Below are 21000 nucleotides of genomic sequence, written 5' to 3' on the forward strand. Positions count from 1 at the left end.
CCGCACTTCTCATGATGTTGCCTCATTCGCGCCACCAGGCCTTGCATCTCTTTGTTGCATCGTTTGCATTTTGCACGCATGCCTGCCTTACCGATAGGCGAAGGAGCTTCATTAAAATATTCCCAAACTGGGTCTCTTTTACGGCCTGCTGCCATTATAAGGAAAGAATGTAATAAACCTCAGATCGTACACACAAACAGATCCAGACTTGTCTGTCTGTGGCTATGCTGCAGTATTGTGCTCAAAGTTTCACTTTCATTTTCTTGTCTGCTTGCCCTTCCTCCTCCTCACACTTAGATTCACATTCTTCTTGTGTTGTGCAGATCTATTCCACTCCAAACAATCAGAAACATATTGTCTAACTTCTTGGACTTGGCACTGAAGGGGTTGATTCTGTATTCATAGGTTTGTAGAACAATAGGATTAAGGTCTTTTTCTCAACTCTGTTCATGTTGTAAAATTTTTGCCGTGAAGAAGAGGCTGGGACCTCTGCGGAGTCAAATTCAGTTTTGAGAACTGCGTAAGTAAAGCGAGCGTCTGTGATAATATAGGAGAGAAACTGCCCACTAATCCTACAGAAACCTCTGGAAGAGCATGGCATTGTGAATGTTACACATATACAGCCTTTATTCTACTGAGTTAAACAACTCTGCTTTATCTCATGATGGAAGAACCTTTGGATGGTAAAATATTTTCCTCAAAAAGCAGTTTATTGAAAAAAATCCGATTTAAATAAAAAAATCCGATTTAAATAAAAAAAAATCCGATTTAAATCAAAAGAATCCGATTTAAATAAAAAAAAATCCGATTTTTTTTTTTTTTAAAAACATTGATTTTTATCCACCCTGCTCCTACCATACAGTCCCTTTTCATTCAGACGCCGACGGATAGTACGGGTTGACACTTGTACCTTCGGATTGCAGGGCAGCTTGAACTTGTTTGGATGTTAGTCGAGGTTCTTTATCCAACATCCGCACAATCTTGCGTTGAAATCTCTTGTCAATTTTTCTTTTCCGTCCACATCTAGGGAGGTTAGCCACAGTGCCATGGGCTTTAAACTTCTTGATGACACTGCGCACGGTAGACACAGGAACATTCAGGTCTTTGGAGATGGACTTATAGTCTTGAGATTGCTCATGCTTCCTCACAATTTGGTTTCTCAAGTCCTCAGACAGTTCTTTGGTCTTCTTTCATTTCTCCATGCTCAATGTGGTACACACAAGGACACAGGACAGAGGCTGAGTCAACTTTAATCCATGTCAACTGGCTGCAAGTGTGATTTAGTTATTGCCAACACCTGTTAGGTGCCACAGGTAAGTTACAGGTGCTGTTAATTATACAAATTAGAGAAGCATCACATGATTTTTCGAACAGTGCCAATAATTTTGTCCACCCTCTTTTTTTATGTTTGGTGTGGAATTATATCCAATTTGGCTTTAGGAAAATTCTTTGTTTTTTCATTTAAGACAAATTAAATGAAGATAATACCAAATAATTTGTGTTTGAAATCATTTTCAGGAAGAAACTGAGTATTATCTGACAGAACTGCAGGGGTGTCAATACTTTTGGCCACAACTGTACCCCAGTGTCTGCCCCAGTGTCTGCCTCAGTGATGTGTGTGTGTGTATATACTCCAGTGATGTGTGTGTGTGTATATACCCCAGTGTCTGCCCCAGTGATGTGTATATACCTCAGTGATGTGTGTGTGTGTATATATATACTCCAGTGATGTGTGTGTATATAGCCCAGTGTGTGTGTGTATATACCCCAGTATCTGCCCCAGTGATGTGTATATACCCCAGTGTCTGCCCCAGTGATGTGTATATACCCCAGTGTCTGCCTCAGTGATGTGTGTGTATATACTCCAGTGATGTGTGTGTATATAGCCCAGTGTGTGTGTGTGTGTGTGTGTGTGTGTGTGTGTATATATATACTCCAGTGATGTGTGTGTATATACCCCAGTGTCTGCCCCAGTGATGTGTGTGTGTGTGTGTATACCTCAGTGTCTGCCCCAGTGATTTTGGGAGGCTTCGCTGATGTCACTTGTCATGTCCTGGTTGGTAGGGGGGTGAGTGATGTAATGGCACAGGAGAGGGTCGGAGGTCTGCGCCGGCTCCTATAGATGATGGTGGACCATTACCGGCTCACAGATGTTCGGTGAGGACGGGAGCCACTCTCGTTATTCTCATACGTTATCATCCCAAATGAAAACCATTGTTTCCTAGAATAGAGATGGATGTCTTACATATACTGTTCACACACTGTAATCTTTGCAATTTGCAGATAGCGCAGGGTCTGTGAGTCACTGTGTGTGAGGCCGGTTTCACACGTCCTGATATTTCTGGTACTGGAAAAACCGGTACCGGAGATATCCGTGACTGAGTGTGTAATACTTGCAGCACACGTGTGGCAACCGTGTGCCGCCCGTGTGCCACAACAGTACAACACAGGAGGCCGCCGGGGCAGAAGCGCTACAGGAAGCACTGTTCCCCGGCAGCGGGTGCCGAAGACTGCTCTCATCATTCTCCCCTGCTCTGCCAGCGATCGGCGCGAGCAGGGGAGAATGATGAGCATTATATTAAGGTGAGAACAATGACAGCAAGTGGAGGCTTTTGGGACTATTACTCCTATCAACCTACACCTGCTGCCGCTAATAACAGTGACATGAGGACACGTTTATCTAAAGTATTCAGCATGTTAATGTTCGGGGGTGGGGCGCCTTTTCTATGTTCGCCCTGTTGGCAAAATTCCCTAGAAACTGCCCTGCTCGGTCTCTTCTGAGTCCTAGGCCCAAGACCGTCCTGGCGTCCACATGAACCGTGGGACGTGACCTACTGTTAGGAGACTTGTACTGCAAGAACCCTTCTGCCTCTGTTGCATCCGTTTTGTTAGAACCTGTTGTCTCCATCATTTTCTAGCACTTTCCTTAGAATTACCTCACACACTTGACTCTCCTAAAGTCCTCACTCGACTCTTGACTAATACTCCACTGCAGGAAGTGCTTACCTATAAATTAATGTAACTTCTGCTAACTAGTGGACTATTCCCATGAATTAACTGTTTTTCTGTGTCGGTCAAACTGTATCCCTATGCTGGTAATGGTCCGCCTAGTGGACAGACCTCCCCCATTCCCAGGGTTGGCCTTGAGGTAGATGGTCTCTAGGAGAACCAAAACACAATACCGTCCTTAGGAATAAAATGGAAATTTCTAAATCACACATATAAGTCAAGAACAAACTATCAATCGACTCCCCTGTAGACACGACTTCTTCTACCCTTCAACCCTCCTACACAGCTGCCAATCTGGTGTGTGTGTGTGGTTATACAAAACTCCACATTTAGCAAACTGGTAGTTCTGCAACTGATAATACATGGCTATTAAACTGCAGCAAGCAGCCCAGTATGTGATGCATCACTGGAATCTGGGTTCCTGCCCCTACAGCATGCTCAGACGAACTGCAAAAACCTGGTGCCAGATTTCGTTTAAAATAAGTAAAATTATGCATGGAATCAATTTGTCTGTGTTCCATGGGGAAACTGTATGAAAATTAACACTCTCCTAGAGGGAAGAAAACCTTTGGTAGCGCGTGTTATTTGGGGGTAGATAAGTTATTCCTCCCATGCCTTTTGTTTCACCACTTTTTGACCAGTAGTTATTAGTCTTGCTGAAGTAACAGATCACCTCTGTTGCCTCGGCTGCTTGCACAATGCATTGAGGCATTTCTGCCTAACTCAAATACTCGGAGAATGCTTGGGCCCTCCATACACATTAGACTAAAGTCTGCACAACCCGATTGTTTCATGTGTATGGAAGTTTCCCTGACTCATCAGTTGGGATGATGAGGATGGTCGGGGACTTTAAATTTGACCTGCTGGATCTCTTTATTTTTGGGAGAGGTCTCCAGCAGTCTCTTGCCTCTCCATTAAATGCACATAAGGCTTTATATTTTATATTACATGTCAAGTCAACCTCTAACTTGGTCAATGGCTCCTTCCCTACAGTGGTGGGCTTTGATGCTAACATTAGCAAAACTGTTTTTATAGGTCGCCGTGCTCAGAGTGATACTACGTTGTATGTGGTGGGCACACCTGGACCCCTGATTTTCCATCGGGAGCAAGAATTGGGTAAGTAAACTTTTTTTTTTTTTTTTTTTTTTTTTTTTTAACCAAGATCCCAAATTATTCAAGGTACTCATATGGATCTTACAAATGTTTCCTCAGGAGTGACTAGTCTCCAGAACCTGACCTCAACCCTCCCAGGATTCATCATTGCTGCCACGTTCCTCTTCTTGGTGCTGCTTCTGCTGGTGCTCTTAAAGTTAAAAGTGGTTTTACTCAGTAGATGTAAATGAATGCAAAATAAATGCATTTGTCCTTCATGATGACATCATTTTACATGGTCTATATGTCTAGCGATGACAGCTGTTATTTTAGAAAAAATCTGATCTGATGTCCTGAACCTCAAGCAGTTCTTTTTTTGGTCTGTGACTGTAAACTGCTTAGAATTTTTGCTTATTTGTGATAGCCTCGCCTATTACTATTTTTGCAGGGGCTTAAAGGAGCATTCCAGGCACTCTATGCACAACCCCCTCAGTCATGAACAAGTCGTAGAGCTGTATAGATTTGGCTCAGATTTCCTTTTAAGGAAGGGACATTGTGTATTGGACCAAATTAGCTCTGAAACTATTCTTTGAGCATTTAAAGACCCTCCATGACCTGCATTTTTTTTTATTGCCAGAGATCAGTGCCCCAATTTCTTTGTTGCTGGGCATGAAGAGTGCTGGGGTTGGTGTGAATCATGTCTCACCTGCCTTACCTTTGGTGTGGGATAGACCAACTCTTATGACAACTGTGCTGTGTCCATTTACAGCCAGAGCGTGATTCAGACTTTCCATAATTCTACTAATCCTCGATGAGGAGAAACGGGAGCAGATGTCAATATATAGTGACTGTACCTTGGTCACATAAAATTGGGCGGAGACTTGCTTAAATATCGGCTACCCTTTTATTGGTGATGAAAGAGGAGGGTTGTCTCCACAGATTGTCTAATGCAGTGGTCATTTACCTTGGACTTGTCAGTTATTCCAAAAGTGGGATTGCAGGTGGTGGAGAGCCACAGGTTGGACATTACTGGTGTGATGGATCAAAATGTCTATATAGGTTAATTTTTAATTCTCTGAATGTCACGAAGAAAGTAAAGCCCTGAACTTGTCTTATCCTGTGTTATTCCTTTTTAAAGGCTCTGATCTTACTGCTAGTGATTTACTTTCATCTTGATATTTCGGTCTTCCAACAATTGTTTTATTCTTTCGCTATATTTTTTTTTTCTTGAAATAAAGATCAATTACAAAAAAAAGTGTGGCCTCTGAGAATCCAATGTGCTCCTGTCTAATTATCTCAAGGATTGGGTAGTGAAGCATGCAATGAATGCTTAGAAGGCCATGTGTGGAGTGTCATCCAGGTGCTAGCTTTCATGCATTGTTAATGCTGGCTAGATCATTGTAACTACAGCTGGTAGGTAGCACACGCTTGGGATCCAAGTGAATAATGATTAACTCTATACAAAGATTGCAATCAAAGTTTAATGTGCAGAATAAAAAGTCCCAGTCTGCAGAGTGTTCCAGACATCCTCCTCTGTTTCAGTCACCAATACTCTGCTCTTTATTTGATAGCAAAATATATATATATACCAAAGTTAGCGCAGGGCTGAAATGCATTGTACTATTCCAGACTGAGCCGGCTTGGACCATTCTTGGTTACATTGTAGAGAATCACACCCAGTTGCTGAAGAATTGTTTGAAGAGCGGCGACTCGTTGCCCTCAGACACTACTTGGACCTGAGGGTAAAAAAAAAATAAATGTTTAACAAAATATTGGGCTCCATAGCAAGTTCAAAAAGGATCCCTTATAATAATGGGTTTTGACATTTAAAGGAATCTGTCAGTAGGATCCACCCCTCCTAAGCCATCTATATGGGCATGCAGTCACACAGTTGAATAAAATGATACCTTATCTGCAATACGATGTCTAAAGGGGGTTTTACACTAAGCAATATCGCTAGCAATATCGCTAAAACGTCACTGGTTTTGTGACGTTATAGCGATATTGCTAGCGATATCGCTATGTGTGATACTTACCAACGACCGGCTCCCCCGCTGTCCATCGCTGATCGCGCGAGAATGTCCGGCTCCATTTCTCGTCGGGCGCTTCCTGCTGTGTGAGACGAGCGACGCGTGGAGGCGGGCGGGAGGACGTCTGGATCGCTGTGTGTGAATGGTAAGTATCGTGCGCTGCGTCGCTGCTGCATCGCTGTGAGGTCTTTCTGTATGAAAGCTCACTAGCGATCATTTAGCGATGCACCAGCGATCCTGACCGGGTCGGATCGCTGGTGCATCGCTAAATGTAAAAGGGCCTTTATTCCAGTGGAGGGAGTTAAGATTTATGGGCCAGACATTGATTTCCCTGAGAATCTGCCTTTAGAGCCTCTTTTAAATAAAAGGGACCTTATCAGTGTGACCATCTGCTCTTTTGATATACACTGGTCACACCCCTTTCCATTTAAAAGAAGCTCTGGAGGCAGATTCTGAGATCAATTTCCGGCCCATTGATCTTAACGGCACATTTTGCATATTAAGAAATATATGGATTTCTCTGGAATAACACATTGTCTAGCAGATAACGTAAAATTAAGACAGAGGGAAACCTGTTTGCTCCCACCCAGCATTTTATTATCGCTCCTTCTGCAATGTTTGTTTTATATTTTGCTAAAAACATACACGTGCCTTTTGATACATTTGCAAGAAGAACATACACAGAGGGAACAAACCTAGATGTGTGATGCAAAAGAACTGTACAGTTGGAACACAGAAGCTAATCTGGAATTTAGTTGGAAGGGCTGAGACTCACCTGAGTTTTTGGAGAATATTTCATTAGTGTCAGGAACTCATTGGCTATCTCCAGTGACTGGTCCCGTTCTTCTTTATTTGCTTTTTTTCCTGTAAAAATCACCTTGTCTGTCAATGTCATTTTCATTTGATCACCAGTACATCCAAATTTAGTAATTATTAGTTAACCTGTGCATTATCATAATGTGACATATTTTGAAATGCAGGGAGAGTGATATTAAAAAGAATCGGTCAGTAGGATTTCACACCACAAATTATTTATCTGCATGTAAATCTTTCAAAAAGTCCAGAAATACATTTTACCTGTTCCTCCATTAGGCCGGGATTACACATGCGAGAAAATCTCGGACGAGTCTCGCATCTTAATATCCGGCACTTGGGAGCGGAGCGTGCGGCTGCATGTATTTCTATTGAGCCGCACGCTCCGCTCCCGAGTGCCGGAGGCAGTGCTGGCTATTTACATGCGAGACTCGTCAGAGTTTCTCGCGTGTGTGATCCCAGCCTTTATGAGAAATCGGTGTTTGAATTGGTATGTAAATGAGGTTAAAGAACTAATTGTAGATCTGAAGCCTCTGTCACTCAAGCTCTATACCCTTTCAAGCATTGCTTTATCCTACTTAACTGACTGCTCCTTTGCCTGAAGCCGTAAAGCATAGGCTGTCAGTCAAGAGTAGAAGGTGCTCTGGGTGGGAAATGGAGTCAGAGACTTCAGACCTAAAAATGGCATATCCATTCAAACACTGATTTCTCAATAACACAAGAATGCACCAGCTAGGTGAAGGTACTGGACTTTTTAAAAGCGCTACATTTGGGTATACTGTAAATAGTTTGGGGTGTGAAATTATTCAGACAGATTCAATTTAACGCTTTTGTCTTGTGGTGATATGTGAAGTGTCTTGATTTGTTATAAATTTTATAATGCAGTCTAAGGCTGTGTGCCCACGATGCGATTTTTAAGCGTTTTTGGTGCGAAAACATTTAAAAATCGTGTACAGAACGCCCCCCATGCATTCCTGTGGCATTCCGCACATGCTGTGCTAATGCTGCGCTTTTTTCCGCGGCTGAATCGCATTGCGGAAAAAATCGCAGCATGCTCATTCTTTTGTGCGGAATCGCAAAGAATTGCCGCGATTCCGCACCCATAGAATGCATGAGAATCGCTTACTTCCCTCATGTGGCTATGCCCACCATGCGGGAAGTTAAGCGTCTCATGTGCGGTTGGTACCCACGGTGTGGAGGAGAGGAGACTGTCCTCCAGGCCCTGGGTACCATACCCCTGTAAAAAAAAAAAGAATAAAAAATAAAAAATCGGGGTATATTTACCTTCCGACGTCCCGCGCTGCATTCCCGGCCTAAGCGTTCCCAGTAATGCCTTGCGGCAAGGCCCTGTGATGACGTGATCTCGCGAGATCGCTATAGTAACGCGAGACCAACGTCATCACAGGTCTCGCAAGGCATTACTGGGAACGCTGTGGCCCGGGAATGCAGCGTGGGACGTCGGAAGGTAAATATACCCCGATTTTTATTTTTTTTAACATTTTATCTTTTACTATTGATGCCGCATAGGCGGCCTCAATAGTAAAAAGCTGCTCACACTTGTCAAACACTGTTTGACGAGTGTGACCAGCCTGTCAATCACTTTCCAAGCGATGCTTCAGATTGCTTGGAAAGTGCTTGAGAAAATCGCGTGGAAAAAAACGTGCGATTTCTGGGAAGGAGTCCGGTTTTCAGTGTGCGTTTTAACACGCAATGTGGGCACATAGCCTAAAGGGTTTTTCCACAAACAAAAGTTCATTTTAATCAATAGATCTTGGAATAATTTCCACAACAGGATGTGTTTATCTCAGCACAGGAACATTTTATTTAATCTTATAAATATGCCTCTGCTTTGTACTGTGTAATGGCTGTGTCTGACTGGAGGGAAGCAAGAGTATACAGACAGGACAAAATGAGATCCCAAATAATTTTCTTTCAAGTAAAACATTGTTTAAAACACCTCAGGGAAATGTTTTCTCACAAAAAGAATCAGCTGTGATCCCGTGCTGTAATGTTTGTATATTATTTTGCTTCCTCCCCTGCCCAAGAGCTGTGGTATGATCAGATCATGTTCCTGCACAGTCAGACACAGACATTACACAGTACACAGCAGGGGCACGTGTATAATATATGGGTCTTGGAATAATAAAAAACTTTTGTTTGTGGGGCAAATGCTTTAACCCCTTCCCGACATGCGCCGTACATATACTGCGCCGCGATGATCATGTGCAGGTGTCAGCTGTATGTGGCAGTGGACACCCCACATCAATGCCCACGATTGGTGCTAGCACCGATCGTGGGCATTTAACAACTTTGATACCGCTGTCAACAGCGGCATAGAGAATCATCGCCCAGGGAGGGGGCTCCCTGTGCGCGTCCACGGGACATCGCAATGCTATGATCCCAAATGTTATGTAAACTCAATCCACAAAAAAAGCAAGTTCCCACTCAGATCTGTCATGTTAACGGAAATATAGGGGGATTCCCTGTTACTGGTAGCATAAAGGCACTGGAAAAAGCTAAATGGCTCCTCGTCCCCAAAGTAATTCAACAAAATCTCTGCTCCAAAATTCAAATGCCACCTTCCCTTCTGAGCCCCAGTGTGCCTAAACCACATATAACACCCCCATGTTTGGCATTTCTGTAGTGATGAGAGCCTGCCTAACTTACGGGTGCCTGCCTCCAGAAGCATGAGCTGGGCATAATGTACTGGTCCCTACAGCGAACTGGTCACTACAATGGCAATTTGCAATTTTGACTCTGCAACATCCATTTCTGCATGTGTTCTGGAACACGCCTATGGAGTCAAAATCGTCACTACATCTATAGATTCCCCAAGGGTAATAATTTCCAAAATGGGGTCACTTGAGGGGGATCCTGCTTTTCTAGTACTTACTGGCTCTTTATATGGAGTCTGCAAACTAGTCTAGGAAAATCTGTGGTCCAGGAGAAAAATAGCGCTCTGTGCCTCCCGGGTTTCTCCGTATGGCTAAGTACTGTACAGCCACATATGGGGTATTGCCACGATCAGTAGAAATTGTGGGACAAATTCTTATGCTATTTTTACCTATTTCCCAGTGTGAAAATGTAAAACGTAGGGCTATCACACAATCTTAGTGGTAAAAATGTAAATGATTTTTTCTTCACTGCCCATTGGTATAGAAGTTTGTGACACATCTGTGGTGTCAATATAATCACTGCACCCCTAGAGTAATTGAGGTTTAATTGGTAAAATGGGGTCACTTATGGGGGGGTTCTGCCAGTGTGACATGACAAGTGCAGCAAAATCTGCACTGTAATATGATGCTACTTCCCTTCTGAACTTTGCATTGTGTCTCAAAAGTAGTTTTCAACCACATATGGGGTATCTGTGAACTCAGGAGATATTGCACAACAAAATTTATTGTCCATCTTCTCCTGTCACCTTTGCGAAAGAAAAAAAAAATAGGTCCAAAGTTAACCATTTACTTTTCTTTCACAAAAGTTTGTTTAACTTCCACATTCCAAAAATTATTGTGAAGCACTTGAAGGGTTAATGAACTTCTTGAATGTGGTTTTGAGTACTTTTTGTGGTGCCTTATATGCCAGAAAATACCCCAAAGTGACACCATTCTAAAAACTGCACCACTCAGTCACTTCAAATGTGAGCTGGTCCCTAAAAAAAAAAAAAAAAAAAAAGGTTTTTTTTCAAATTTTGTTGTAAAAATGGGAAATTGCTGGTCAACATTTAACCCTAATAGCAATTTTTTTTGTTTCCAAAATTGTGCTGATGTAAAGCCCCCGTCACACATAGCGACGCACCAGCGATCCCGACAACGATATGACCTTGTCAGGATCACTGGTGCCTCTCTACATGATCGCTGGTGAGCTGCCAAACAGGCAGATCTCGCCAGCGATCAGGACCTGCGACGACACGGGTAACAAGCGCACGCGTCGCTTAGTTACCCGCTGTGTACCTTTTAGATACCAGTATGCTGGCGCTGGGAGCTGGTAACCAAGGTAAACAGCGGATTGCTAAGCGCCGCACGATCAGCGCTACCCGGCAGGGGGAGGGGGGGGGGGGGGGGCGGTCGCTGGTCCATGTCACACACAGTGATATCGCTGGTGAGATCGCTGTTGTGTCACAAAACTTGTAACTCAGCTGCGATCTCGCTGTGTGTGACGGGGGCTTAAAGTAGACATGTGTGAAATATAATTTATTAACTATTTTGTGATATGACTCTTTGGGCGTAAAAATTAAGAGTTTGAATATTGTGAAATTAACAAATAAACACAAGTCATATCAAATAAATTTTACCACTATCATCAAGTACAATATGTCACGAGAAAACATTCTCAGAATCACCAGGGTACGTTGCAGCACTCCAGAGTTATGACCTCAAAGTGACACTGGTCAAAATTGTAAAAATTGGCAGAGGCAGGAAGGTGAAAACAGGCTGGGTCGTGAAGGGGTTAATGACCAGTCCAAATTTTTTTTTTTTTTTAACTGACCATTATCACTTTGTGGTAATAACTCTGGAACTCTTCAAAGGATCATACTGATTCTTATAAGCCACTCAGACAACCCAATCTTAAAAGGCTATTCCTTGGCAGTTTAAAGGTGGCTGAGTGGCAGGTTTTTTCTCTTGCTTTTTAGATCCATGTAAAACTTAGACTGCTCAATAAAATAAAGGGAACACTTATGTTCTGTTTAACCCCAAGTAAATCATCATCTGTGAAATTCAACTGTCCACTTAGGAAGCAAAACTGATTGACAATCAATTTCACATGCTGTTGTGCAAATGGAATAGACAACAGAAATTGGCAATTATCAAGACACACTCAATAAAGGAGTGGTTCTGCAGGTGGGAACCACAGACCACATCTCAGTACCAATGCTTTTTGGCTGTTTTGGTCACTTTTGAATGTTGGTTGTGCTTTCACACTCATGGTAGCATGAGACAGACTCTACAACCCACTCAAGTGGCTCAGGTCGTGCAGCTCATCCAGGATGGCACATTAATGCGAGCTGTGCCAAGAAGGTTTGCTGTGTCTGTCAGCGTAGTGTCCAGAGGCTGGAGGCGCTACCAGGAGACGTGGAGGGGGCCTGTTATGATTTAGGTCACTGAGGAAGATAGCTGGGAAATAAGCTAGGCAACCAGAAAGGTTGGTAACTTAGCGGATTGCAGACCCCTAAACCTAACAACACAACTAGAATTAGCCATGAGATGTGCCTACGATGCCCTAGATGCCTTGGCACAGCCAAAGAGTTAACTAAGCCTAAAGCAAGAAAGGGGAAAGCTAAACTGCCCCAGAGCAGAACCCCAAACATATATTGCCGGTGAGACAAGATGAGGCACAAACACAGGCAGAAAATAGAGCAAGCAAACTATGGGGCCCAAACTGTCTAAATAGGACAGGAAACATACTGTCTGCAATCACACAAAAAACCCTAAAAAATCCAACACGTCTGATATGCAAAAAATACTGAGGCCACACGAGCTCTCCCCCACTAGATCACCATTCTGGTGTGAACTGGAAGCAAAACAAAAGATACTGATATAACAGGGGATTAGCAATACTGAACTGACTGACATAAGCTGTGGCATATGGAACGGGGTCCAGCACCGGTCCCAGCAGGGAACAATGCCGAATCCACACAGCAAAGCAGAGAAAGGCAAAACTGAATCAAATGCAAAAAAATTCCAGCAAACAAATAAGTTATCTGAATGATGCAGAACCAAGCAGGGGACAAGCGGACTTCAAGATGCACAGGAAGAAAACCAAATCACCAGCAGCAACTGAGGGAAGCTTGCTCACTTATATCTTCCCAGTCTGTAACACCTGACTTCCACTCATCGTCTTCAGGTGATTGACTTCTGTCAACCCGACCAGCTCCACTACCTGCAGCAACCACCAGAGGGAGCCCAAACTCAGAAGTCAGGTCAAGAGTGTTCACAACAGGGGCCATAGGAGGGCAACAACACAGCAGCAGGACCGCTACCTCTACCTTTGTGCAAGGAGGAACAGGAGGAGCACTGCCAGAGCCCTGCAAAATGACCTCCGCAGGCCACAAATGTGCATGCGTAAGGAGGTGGACCGAACCGTGGGTACCTGCATGCCAGGTCTGGAACTGAAGGTGCTGCATCCTCTGTTTCTGGGGGGAAGCTGGAGGGAGGCGGACCTTCCCCTGCTGCAGGAGGGAAGGAGAGGAGAGACTGAGATTCCTGCTGACAGAAGGGGGCGGGGAGAGTCCAGAGAGAGCATGCTGACATGGGTATAAGGAGGAAAAGTGCGCGCTGCAGCAGGAGTTGGTGCCAAGTAAGTGCAGTGCGCAGAGCAGAGGAGAGCACGTTCTGCTTCCCCCTCCAGAGAGTGCTGGCCCTGTGAAAGGCCATGCTGCTGCTGCCCGGAATAGGAGCTGTGGTGCTGGGGGAACTAGCAATGTCAGCAGAGTGGAGCTAAGCCACGTGCCGTACACTAGGAGACAGTGAGTACCGCACCCGCTGTGCCCAAGAGTGACCGTATACTCAAAGACCTCCTGCTGAGGACTGAGACAAACCGACAGTACACAATGAGTGCCCTCTGTGTAAACGTAGACCCGCCAGCCTCCGTGACAGGAGTAGACTCCCTTGAAAAGTCTGAGACAGACGCTAATGTGTGCAGGCCGGCGTGCGCAGTGACAGACCTGAGCCCCTGAGAGTAGTAGCTGGACTGACCAAGGAGCGTGGCACTGTTCCTGCGGTGACACGTTCTGAGTGTGGACTTGTGACTAAGAGTGCTGAGAGCAGGACCCCCGCTCACAGCCCAGCATCCTGTTGTTTTCCCTGGAGGCTGTTTCTTTATCGTGGATAGAGAGTTGAGAGACTGCATGTGCTGCTGTTGTCGGTGGCACCGTTGGATTCCCGCCTGTCAGAGACTGCGACGAGATGACCCGCGCCGCTGTTGCCTGTGCCATCGTTGGAACCCTGTACTCCCTCACAACAGAAGGCTACAGTCCGATAAGTTTAACCTTTTTATTACTGAACTCTTGTTTGTCCCTCACCTATCCTGCCAACTTTCCAGTTCTGCCCCATTCCTCGCCGTCACCCTACAATCCCTCACTCCCTGCGTGGAGCACATCCCCCTGTAAATAAACCTATTTAACCTTTGCTCTGTCTCCACGTGCGTGACTGCACCCGCGACTCCATGAGGATGGTCTGAGTGCCCGGTGTCCACAGATGGGGGTCATGCTCACAGCCCAACACCGTGCAGGGCGCTTGGCTTTTGCCACAGAACACCAGGATTGGCAAATTTACCATTGGCACCCTGTGCTCTTCACAGATCAAAGCAGGTTTACACTGAGCACATGTGACAGACATGACAGAGTCTGGAGATGCCGTGGAGAGCGATCTGCTGCCTGCAACATCCTTCAGCATGAACGTTTTGGAAGTGGGTCAGTAATGGCGTGGGGTGGCATTTCTTTGGAGGGCCGCACAGCCCTCTATGTGCTCACCAGAGGTAGCCTAACTGCCATTAGGTACCGAGATGAGATCCTCAGACCCCCTTGTGAGACCATATGCTGGTGCGGTTGGTCCTGGGTTCCTCCTAATGCAGTACAATGCCAGACCACATGTGGCTGGAGTGTGTCAGCAGTTCCAGCAAGATAAAGGCATTGAAGCTATGGACTGACCTGCCCGTTCCCCAGACCTGAATCCGATTGAGGACATCATGTCTCGCTCCATCCACCGTCATGTTGCACCACAGACTGTCCAGGAGTTAGCAGATGCTTTAGTCCAGGTCTGGGAGGAGATCCCTCAGAACTCAGGAGACCATCTGCCGCCTCATCAGGAGCATGCCCAGGCGTTGTAGGGAGGTCATAAAGGCATGTGGAGGCCACACACACTACTGAGCATCTTTAGCTTGTCATGAGGCATTTCCACTGAAGTTGGATCAGCCTGTAATTTGATTTTCCACTTTGATTTTAAGTATCATTACAAATCAAGAACTCCATGGGATATTCATCTTGATCTACTTTGATAATTATGTTTTATTGTTCTGAACAGATTCCACTATGCAATGAATAAAAATTTGCAACTGGAATATTCCATTCAGAGAGATCTAGGAAAAATAATTTTTGTTTCTCACAGTTGAAAACTTGCAACATCAGCAGTGTATCAAATACTTATTTTCTGGGGGGGGGCTAGCGGTGGATTTAACTTTTTTTTTTCTTGCCAAGTGAGTAAACAAAAAAAAAAAACTGATTACTGGGCGTGTAATCTCAGCCTACACTGCCCTGTAAACTTAGATTGCCTAACAGACAGGCATTCCCTGCATGTGTTGCGCCTGTCTAACAGCCACGAGACATGCACCCGCAGGGAAAGTCTTAGTTACTCACCGGTTAACGGTATTTTTCGGAGTCCATGACAGCACCACCTGAGAGAGGGGATCCACCCCTTAGGAACAGGAAACCTACAGATACAAAAAGGGTGGCACCTCTCCCACGCATCAGTTGGATTACAGAGCACAAGAGGACTTCCAAGGTTAATGCATGATTTATGTACAGTATTCTTTACAATTATAAACTTTTATCACCAGTGAGCATATACAAGAAATAGATGTGCACACCCCAATCAAACTATAAGGGAGGGAATATACGGGTGCTGTCATGGACTCCGAAAAATACCGTTAACCGGTGAGTAACTAAGACTTTATTCGGTCGTCCATGACAGCACCACCTGAGAGATTTACAGAGAGTAATATCAGCTTTAGGGAGGGACTACAGCCTGCAGCACCCTTATACCAAAAGAGAGGTCTGTGGAAGCACCCAGGTCTAGCCTATAATGACTATAAAAGGTGCTCGGAGAGGACCAAATAGCCGCCTTACAAATCTGGTCAATGGAGACTTCTGATCTTTCGGCCCATGAGGTTGCCATGGCTCTGGTGGAATGCGCCCTCAGCTTCCCGGGTGGCGACCTGCCCTTTGAGGTGTATGCTATTGAAATCGCCTCTCTAATCCATCTGGCTAGTGTATTTTTTGATGCTCTACAACCTTTCCTGGGGCCTTGATGAGAGATAAATAGGGCATTATCTTTCTTCCAGGGATCGGTGACTGTCAGATATTCTATGAGGCCTCTCCTGACATCCAGGGTGTGTAGTTTCTTTTCCTTCTCGTTAGTTGGATTAGGGAGGAAGGATGGAAGAACTATTTCCTGTGTCCTATGGAAACTAGACACTACCTTCGGCAAGTATGCTGGGTCAGGTCTAAGTATTACCCTATCCTCTTTGAACTGTAAATAAGGAGGACACCTAGATAAAGCCTGGATATCGCTTATTCTGCGGGCTGATGTTAGAGCTACCAGGAAGGCTACCTTGAGGGACAGGTTTTTTAGGGAAGCCGACGAGATAGGTTCGAATGGGGTCTCTGTCATAGCAGTGAGGACTAGGTTCAAGTCCCACGGCATGAACCTATCCTTCATTATTGGCCTGGATCTACCTGCCGCCTTAATGAATCTGCTTACCCAATAATTACCAGCGATGTTACAGCTAAACAGAGCCCCCAAGGCTGACACTTGTACTTTAAGGGTACTGGTAGAGAGCCCCATGTCCAGACCTTTTTGTAGGAACTCTAATATCTGCATTATAGGCGCTGAATCCCCAGCGACTACTCCTGAGTTTTGAAGGAATTTCTTCCAAATTCTGACATAAATTTTTGTGGTAATGATTTTTCTACTCTTAAGTAGGGTGTTAACTAGGTCTGCGGAGAAGCCCTTCTCTTCTAATAATGACCGTTCAAACTCCACGCCGTCAGATGAAGGCCAGCTACCTGAGGATGGAAGACTGGGCCCTGGGACAGGAGATCCGGGATGTCCAGCAGAACCCAAGGATCGGACACCGACATGGTCCTGAGGCATGAGAACCATGCTCTCCTGGGCCAAAATGGAGCGATGACTATAACCCTCGCTCTGTCTTTCCTGATTTTCCTCATCACCAGGGGTAGAAGAGATAGGGGAGGGAAGGCGTAGGCTAGTTTGAAGTCCCACTTTATCAGGAAGGCATCTACCGCCAGAGGATTCTCTCTGGGATTTAGGGAGCAGAATTGTTTCAATTGCCTGTTGTCTCTGGTGGCGAAGAGGTCTACCTCTGGATATCCCCACTTTTGAACAATCAGATTGAATATGGAGGAGTTTAGGGACCATTCCCCTTGCTTTAGCTGATTGCGGCTTAAAAAGTCTGCCGTGATGTTGTCTCTTCCTTTTATATGCAACGCTGTTAAAGATAGAAAGAATTGTTCTGCTAGATGGAACAACCGCTCTGCTACAATCATCAGGGGTCTGGAACGGGTCCCGCCTTGGTGATTGATATATGCCACGGCGACCTGATTGTCGGAGAACACCCGCACGTGATGGCCCTGTAGATACACAAGGAGCTTTTTAGCCACCTGTTCTACTGCTGTCAATTCTTTTAGGTTAGATGACATTCCTAACTGATCATGTTGCCATTGGTCCTGGACTAATATTTCACCCATATGAGCTCCCCAACCGTAAGGACTAGCATCCGTGGTGACTATGCGGGTTACGTTATACTCCCAGGGCACCCCTTTAGACAAGTTATCCTTGTCTAACCACCACTCTAGGGACTCCCTTGTGTTACGGGACAAGGTTAGCTGACCCTCCAAGTAACCCCCAAGGACCTTTTGATGTAATAAGACCTCGCTCTGTAGTTTCCTTGCATGAAACTGGGCCCACTGGACTGCCGGGATACAGGCCGAAAGAGAGCCTAGAAGGGACATGGCTTTCCTGAGGGACATGGTGGGGTTATTGGAGGCGTTCAGGATCTGATAACGGAGGCGAACAAGCTTCTCCGGGGGCAGACGGCATTCCTGTTTTTCAGAATCCAGGGTTAGGCCCAAGAATTGTTGGACTTTCATTGGTTGCAACCGAGACTTTTTGATGTTCAGCAACCATCCTAACCGTTCTAGGGCGGACATTGCCTTTTGTAGCTGTTGTGAACAATGATTCGCCGTTTTACCTACAATAAGAAAATCGTCCAGGTAGGGGATCACCAGACTGTTCGATTCACGTAGATGGGCCATGACCTCCGCTATTACTTTAGTAAACACTCGGGGAGCGACTGCCACTCCAAAAGGGAGGGCCGCATATTGGAAATGTCGAATTGACCCATCCAACTGAACCGCCACTCTGAGAAACCGCTGATGGCCTGCATGGATGGGTATATGGTAGTATGCGTCTTTCAGATCTAACACCACCATAAAGCAGTTTTGGAACAGCAATTTTATTGCAGATTTAATTGTTTCCATTTTAAAAGGACGTATGACCAAAAACTTGTTGAGGGCCTTAAGGTTTATTATTGTCCTAAAGGAGCTGTCTGGTTTGCGGACCAGGAACAGAGGGGAGTAGAATCCCTTCCCCCATTCTGCCTCTGGAACCTCTATCAGGACTTTTTTGGCGCACAGGTCATGAACCTCGGCCTCCAGGGCAGCTTGTTCTGAAGCAGACGACCTGAGTGGGGTGATTTTAAATTGATCAAGGGGAACCCTAGAAAACTCTAGTCGTAGTCCCACGGCTATTATCCCCAATATCCAGCTGCTATTAGAGATCAGAGACCAGGATGGGTAGAAGGCAGCTAGTCTCCCTCCTACCGGGGTAACTAGTCATTGGGGCGGCTTTTTCGTATCTCGAGCTGGACCTTCCTGGCGCCCCCCTCCAAACATGAATCCTGTACCTTTCCTTTTTTTCTCCTCCCATCTGCCCTAATCTCTGGACGGCCTTCTCCGGAAAAAACCTTTTCTGGTAAAAGGACGTCTGTACGAGGGGTTCGGGAGACTGGGAAATTTCTTTTTGTCATCTCCAGCTTTCTCTAACAATTCGTCCAAGACAGGGCCGAATAGGTACTCCCCCTCGCAGGGAATTGAACAGAGACGGGACCGGGCTTGAATATCTCCTGGCCAACATTTTAACCAGAGCGCTCTTCGCGCTGCATTAGATAGACCCGCGGCTTTAGCCGCCATTCTTGCAGAGTCTGCAGAAGCATCGGCTAAAAACGCCGCGGCATTCTGAATGATCGGCAAACTTTTCCGAATAGATGATCTTGAAGCTCCGTCTTTTAGCTCGGAATCCAGCTGATCTAGCCAGACCATCATCGATCTGGCTGTACAGGTGGCAGCTACCGCTGGTCTTAACGCGCCTGCTGACATCTCCCATGTCCCTTTAAGAAAAGAATCCGCTTTTTTATCTAGCGGATCTTTCAAGGAGGCCATATCGTCAAATGGTATGGCAGATTTTTAGATGCTTTGGCTACTGCTGCGTCTAGTTTCGGGGCTTTATCCCATCTGTTTACTACCGGGTTATCAAAGGGGTATCTCCGCTTAAAGGCTGGTGGCATGGAGCCCCTTTTTTCCGGTCTCTTCCATTCTCTGTCAATTAGGTTCTGAACCTTATCGTTTAATGGAAAAGCTCTGCGTTTTTTGGGGTCTAGACCCCCGAACATTATGTCCTGTGCTGAGAGTTCCCGTTTTTTGTCCGCTACCCCCATGGTGGACCGTATTGCTTTCACTAATCTGTCCATCTGGTCTAAGGGGAAGCAGAACCGGCTAGAGTCTTCATCCGAGGAAGACGACGAGGAGGCCGAGGAGTCCGAGGAGTTGTCACCTTTCCTAGGGGCGACTGAGGTCTCCGAGCCTGAACCACTAGCCTCTCTTCTCCTAGAAGGTTCTCTTTGAGGTAAGACTTTCATTTCTGCCCTGATCATCTCTCTCAGGTTCGAAGTGAAGTCAGGTGTCTCTTCCGCTACCTGCATAAACGGGGGAGAGTATAAGGGCCTGACAATCTACCCCTGGACTCCCTGTCTTTAATAACCCCTACCGTTTGCCGAATGCATGGTTGGCATAATTTTTTAGGGTGGCCATCTGGTAGGGGGGAACTACAGAGGGCACATTCCCTGTGCTTCTGTTTTCCCGTAGCCTTCTTCCCCTGAAAAAAAACATAAGGGAACACTGCATCAGGGTACATTCACGGAGATCTCTTACCCATGCAGATGAAGCAGGTACCGGATCACGGAGGGAGGCAGGGGGGTCCTTTCTGGAGGAACTTTCGCGGCTCTGGTCGCTAGTTCGTCTCTGTTTTTTCTGCTGGCCACTCGCAAGCGGTTTTGTCGTGGCCTGTTTTTGCGGGCGCTCCTGCGCCTTGTCCTGCTGGTCCAAGGGGGCTTCCGTTGAATCCATTGCTGGGGCCTTCAGAAGCACCCCAGCGGCATCCCCATCTGCCTTATATGGCCTCCTGGTGTCCGGGTCAGCAGGTATCCTGCCATAGCACCACCCACCCGGCTTTCCGCACTCCCTCCCCCATGCGCCGGCCCCCCTCGCCTTACCCGGGTCGCCGCGCGACCCCCGGACGGGCATGCACCCGCGGCGCGCGCCGGAGGCCGGCCGGCACCCGACTTCCGGTATCGGCGCTATCGCTCCGCCCCTTCCGTCGCGTCACTTCCGCCGCTCATTAGAGCCCTGCGGGAGCGCGCGCGAAGGAGCCGCGCAGCGCCTCCTGGCCGGAATGCCCCACTGCCCCTCTGCGCACGCCGCCATGAGCCCGCCAGGGGCCAGCACTGACCGGGAGGACCGGGCCTGGGGAAGCGCAGCAGGACCGGGGCATACGTACCAGGTGCTGGCGTTTTTGGAGACGGCATCCACCGGACCCCTGCTCCACCTGCTCCGTCCACTGCCATGGTGACCTACCCGGCCCCACCGTGGCGCTTCCAGGGACCCCGCACTGACCGAGGTAGGAGACCCCCTCGCTACCTGAGTCGGTCAGCCGGCCTGGGTACTCAACGACGACTCCATGACGGATGATCTGTAGAGAGTCCTGTCCTCTAGGAACAGGAAACCAACTGATGCGTGGGAGAGGTGCCACCCTTTTTGTATCTGTAGGTTTCCTGTTCCTAAGGGGTGGATCCCCTCTCTCAGGTGGTGCTGTCATGGACGACCGAATAATCTAACATTTTTCAAGCATAATAATATAAACTACCAATACACATCCATTACTCATATAGGTAACAAACCTTAATTTTGGACATTAGAATGACTCGG

At 46.3% G+C, this 21000-nt stretch overlaps 2 protein-coding genes across 3 annotated transcripts in view; one reads left to right on the forward strand and one right to left on the reverse strand.

Annotated features, from left to right (window-relative positions):
* Window positions 1–4385, forward strand: part of LOC141100086 (zona pellucida sperm-binding protein 1-like) — a 185087-nt gene extending 180702 nt beyond the window's left edge. For both annotated transcript variants that reach the window (XM_073588292.1, XM_073588293.1), the window contains 2 exons: window positions 4045–4125; window positions 4222–4385. In XM_073588292.1, the coding sequence (XP_073444393.1) occupies window positions 4045–4125; window positions 4222–4352 (212 nt within the window). In that variant the 3' untranslated portion in view covers window positions 4353–4385. The remainder of the gene's footprint in view (window positions 1–4044; window positions 4126–4221) is intronic.
* Window positions 4386–5564: 1179 nt separating this feature from the next.
* Window positions 5565–21000, reverse strand: part of CAPG (capping actin protein, gelsolin like) — a 41839-nt gene continuing 26403 nt past the window's right edge. Inside the window, exons 9-10 of the mRNA XM_073588294.1 lie at window positions 6907–6995; window positions 5565–5837 (exon numbers count right to left, since the gene is read on the reverse strand). Coding sequence (XP_073444395.1) covers window positions 5772–5837; window positions 6907–6995 — 155 coding nt within the window. The 3' untranslated portion in view covers window positions 5565–5771. The remainder of the gene's footprint in view (window positions 5838–6906; window positions 6996–21000) is intronic.

This window comes from Dendrobates tinctorius, unplaced genomic scaffold (genome assembly GCF_039654945.1).
Source record: "Dendrobates tinctorius isolate UK_male_01 unplaced genomic scaffold, ASM3965494v1 ptg000103l, whole genome shotgun sequence".
NCBI classification, from domain to species: domain Eukaryota; kingdom Metazoa; phylum Chordata; class Amphibia; order Anura; family Dendrobatidae; genus Dendrobates; species Dendrobates tinctorius.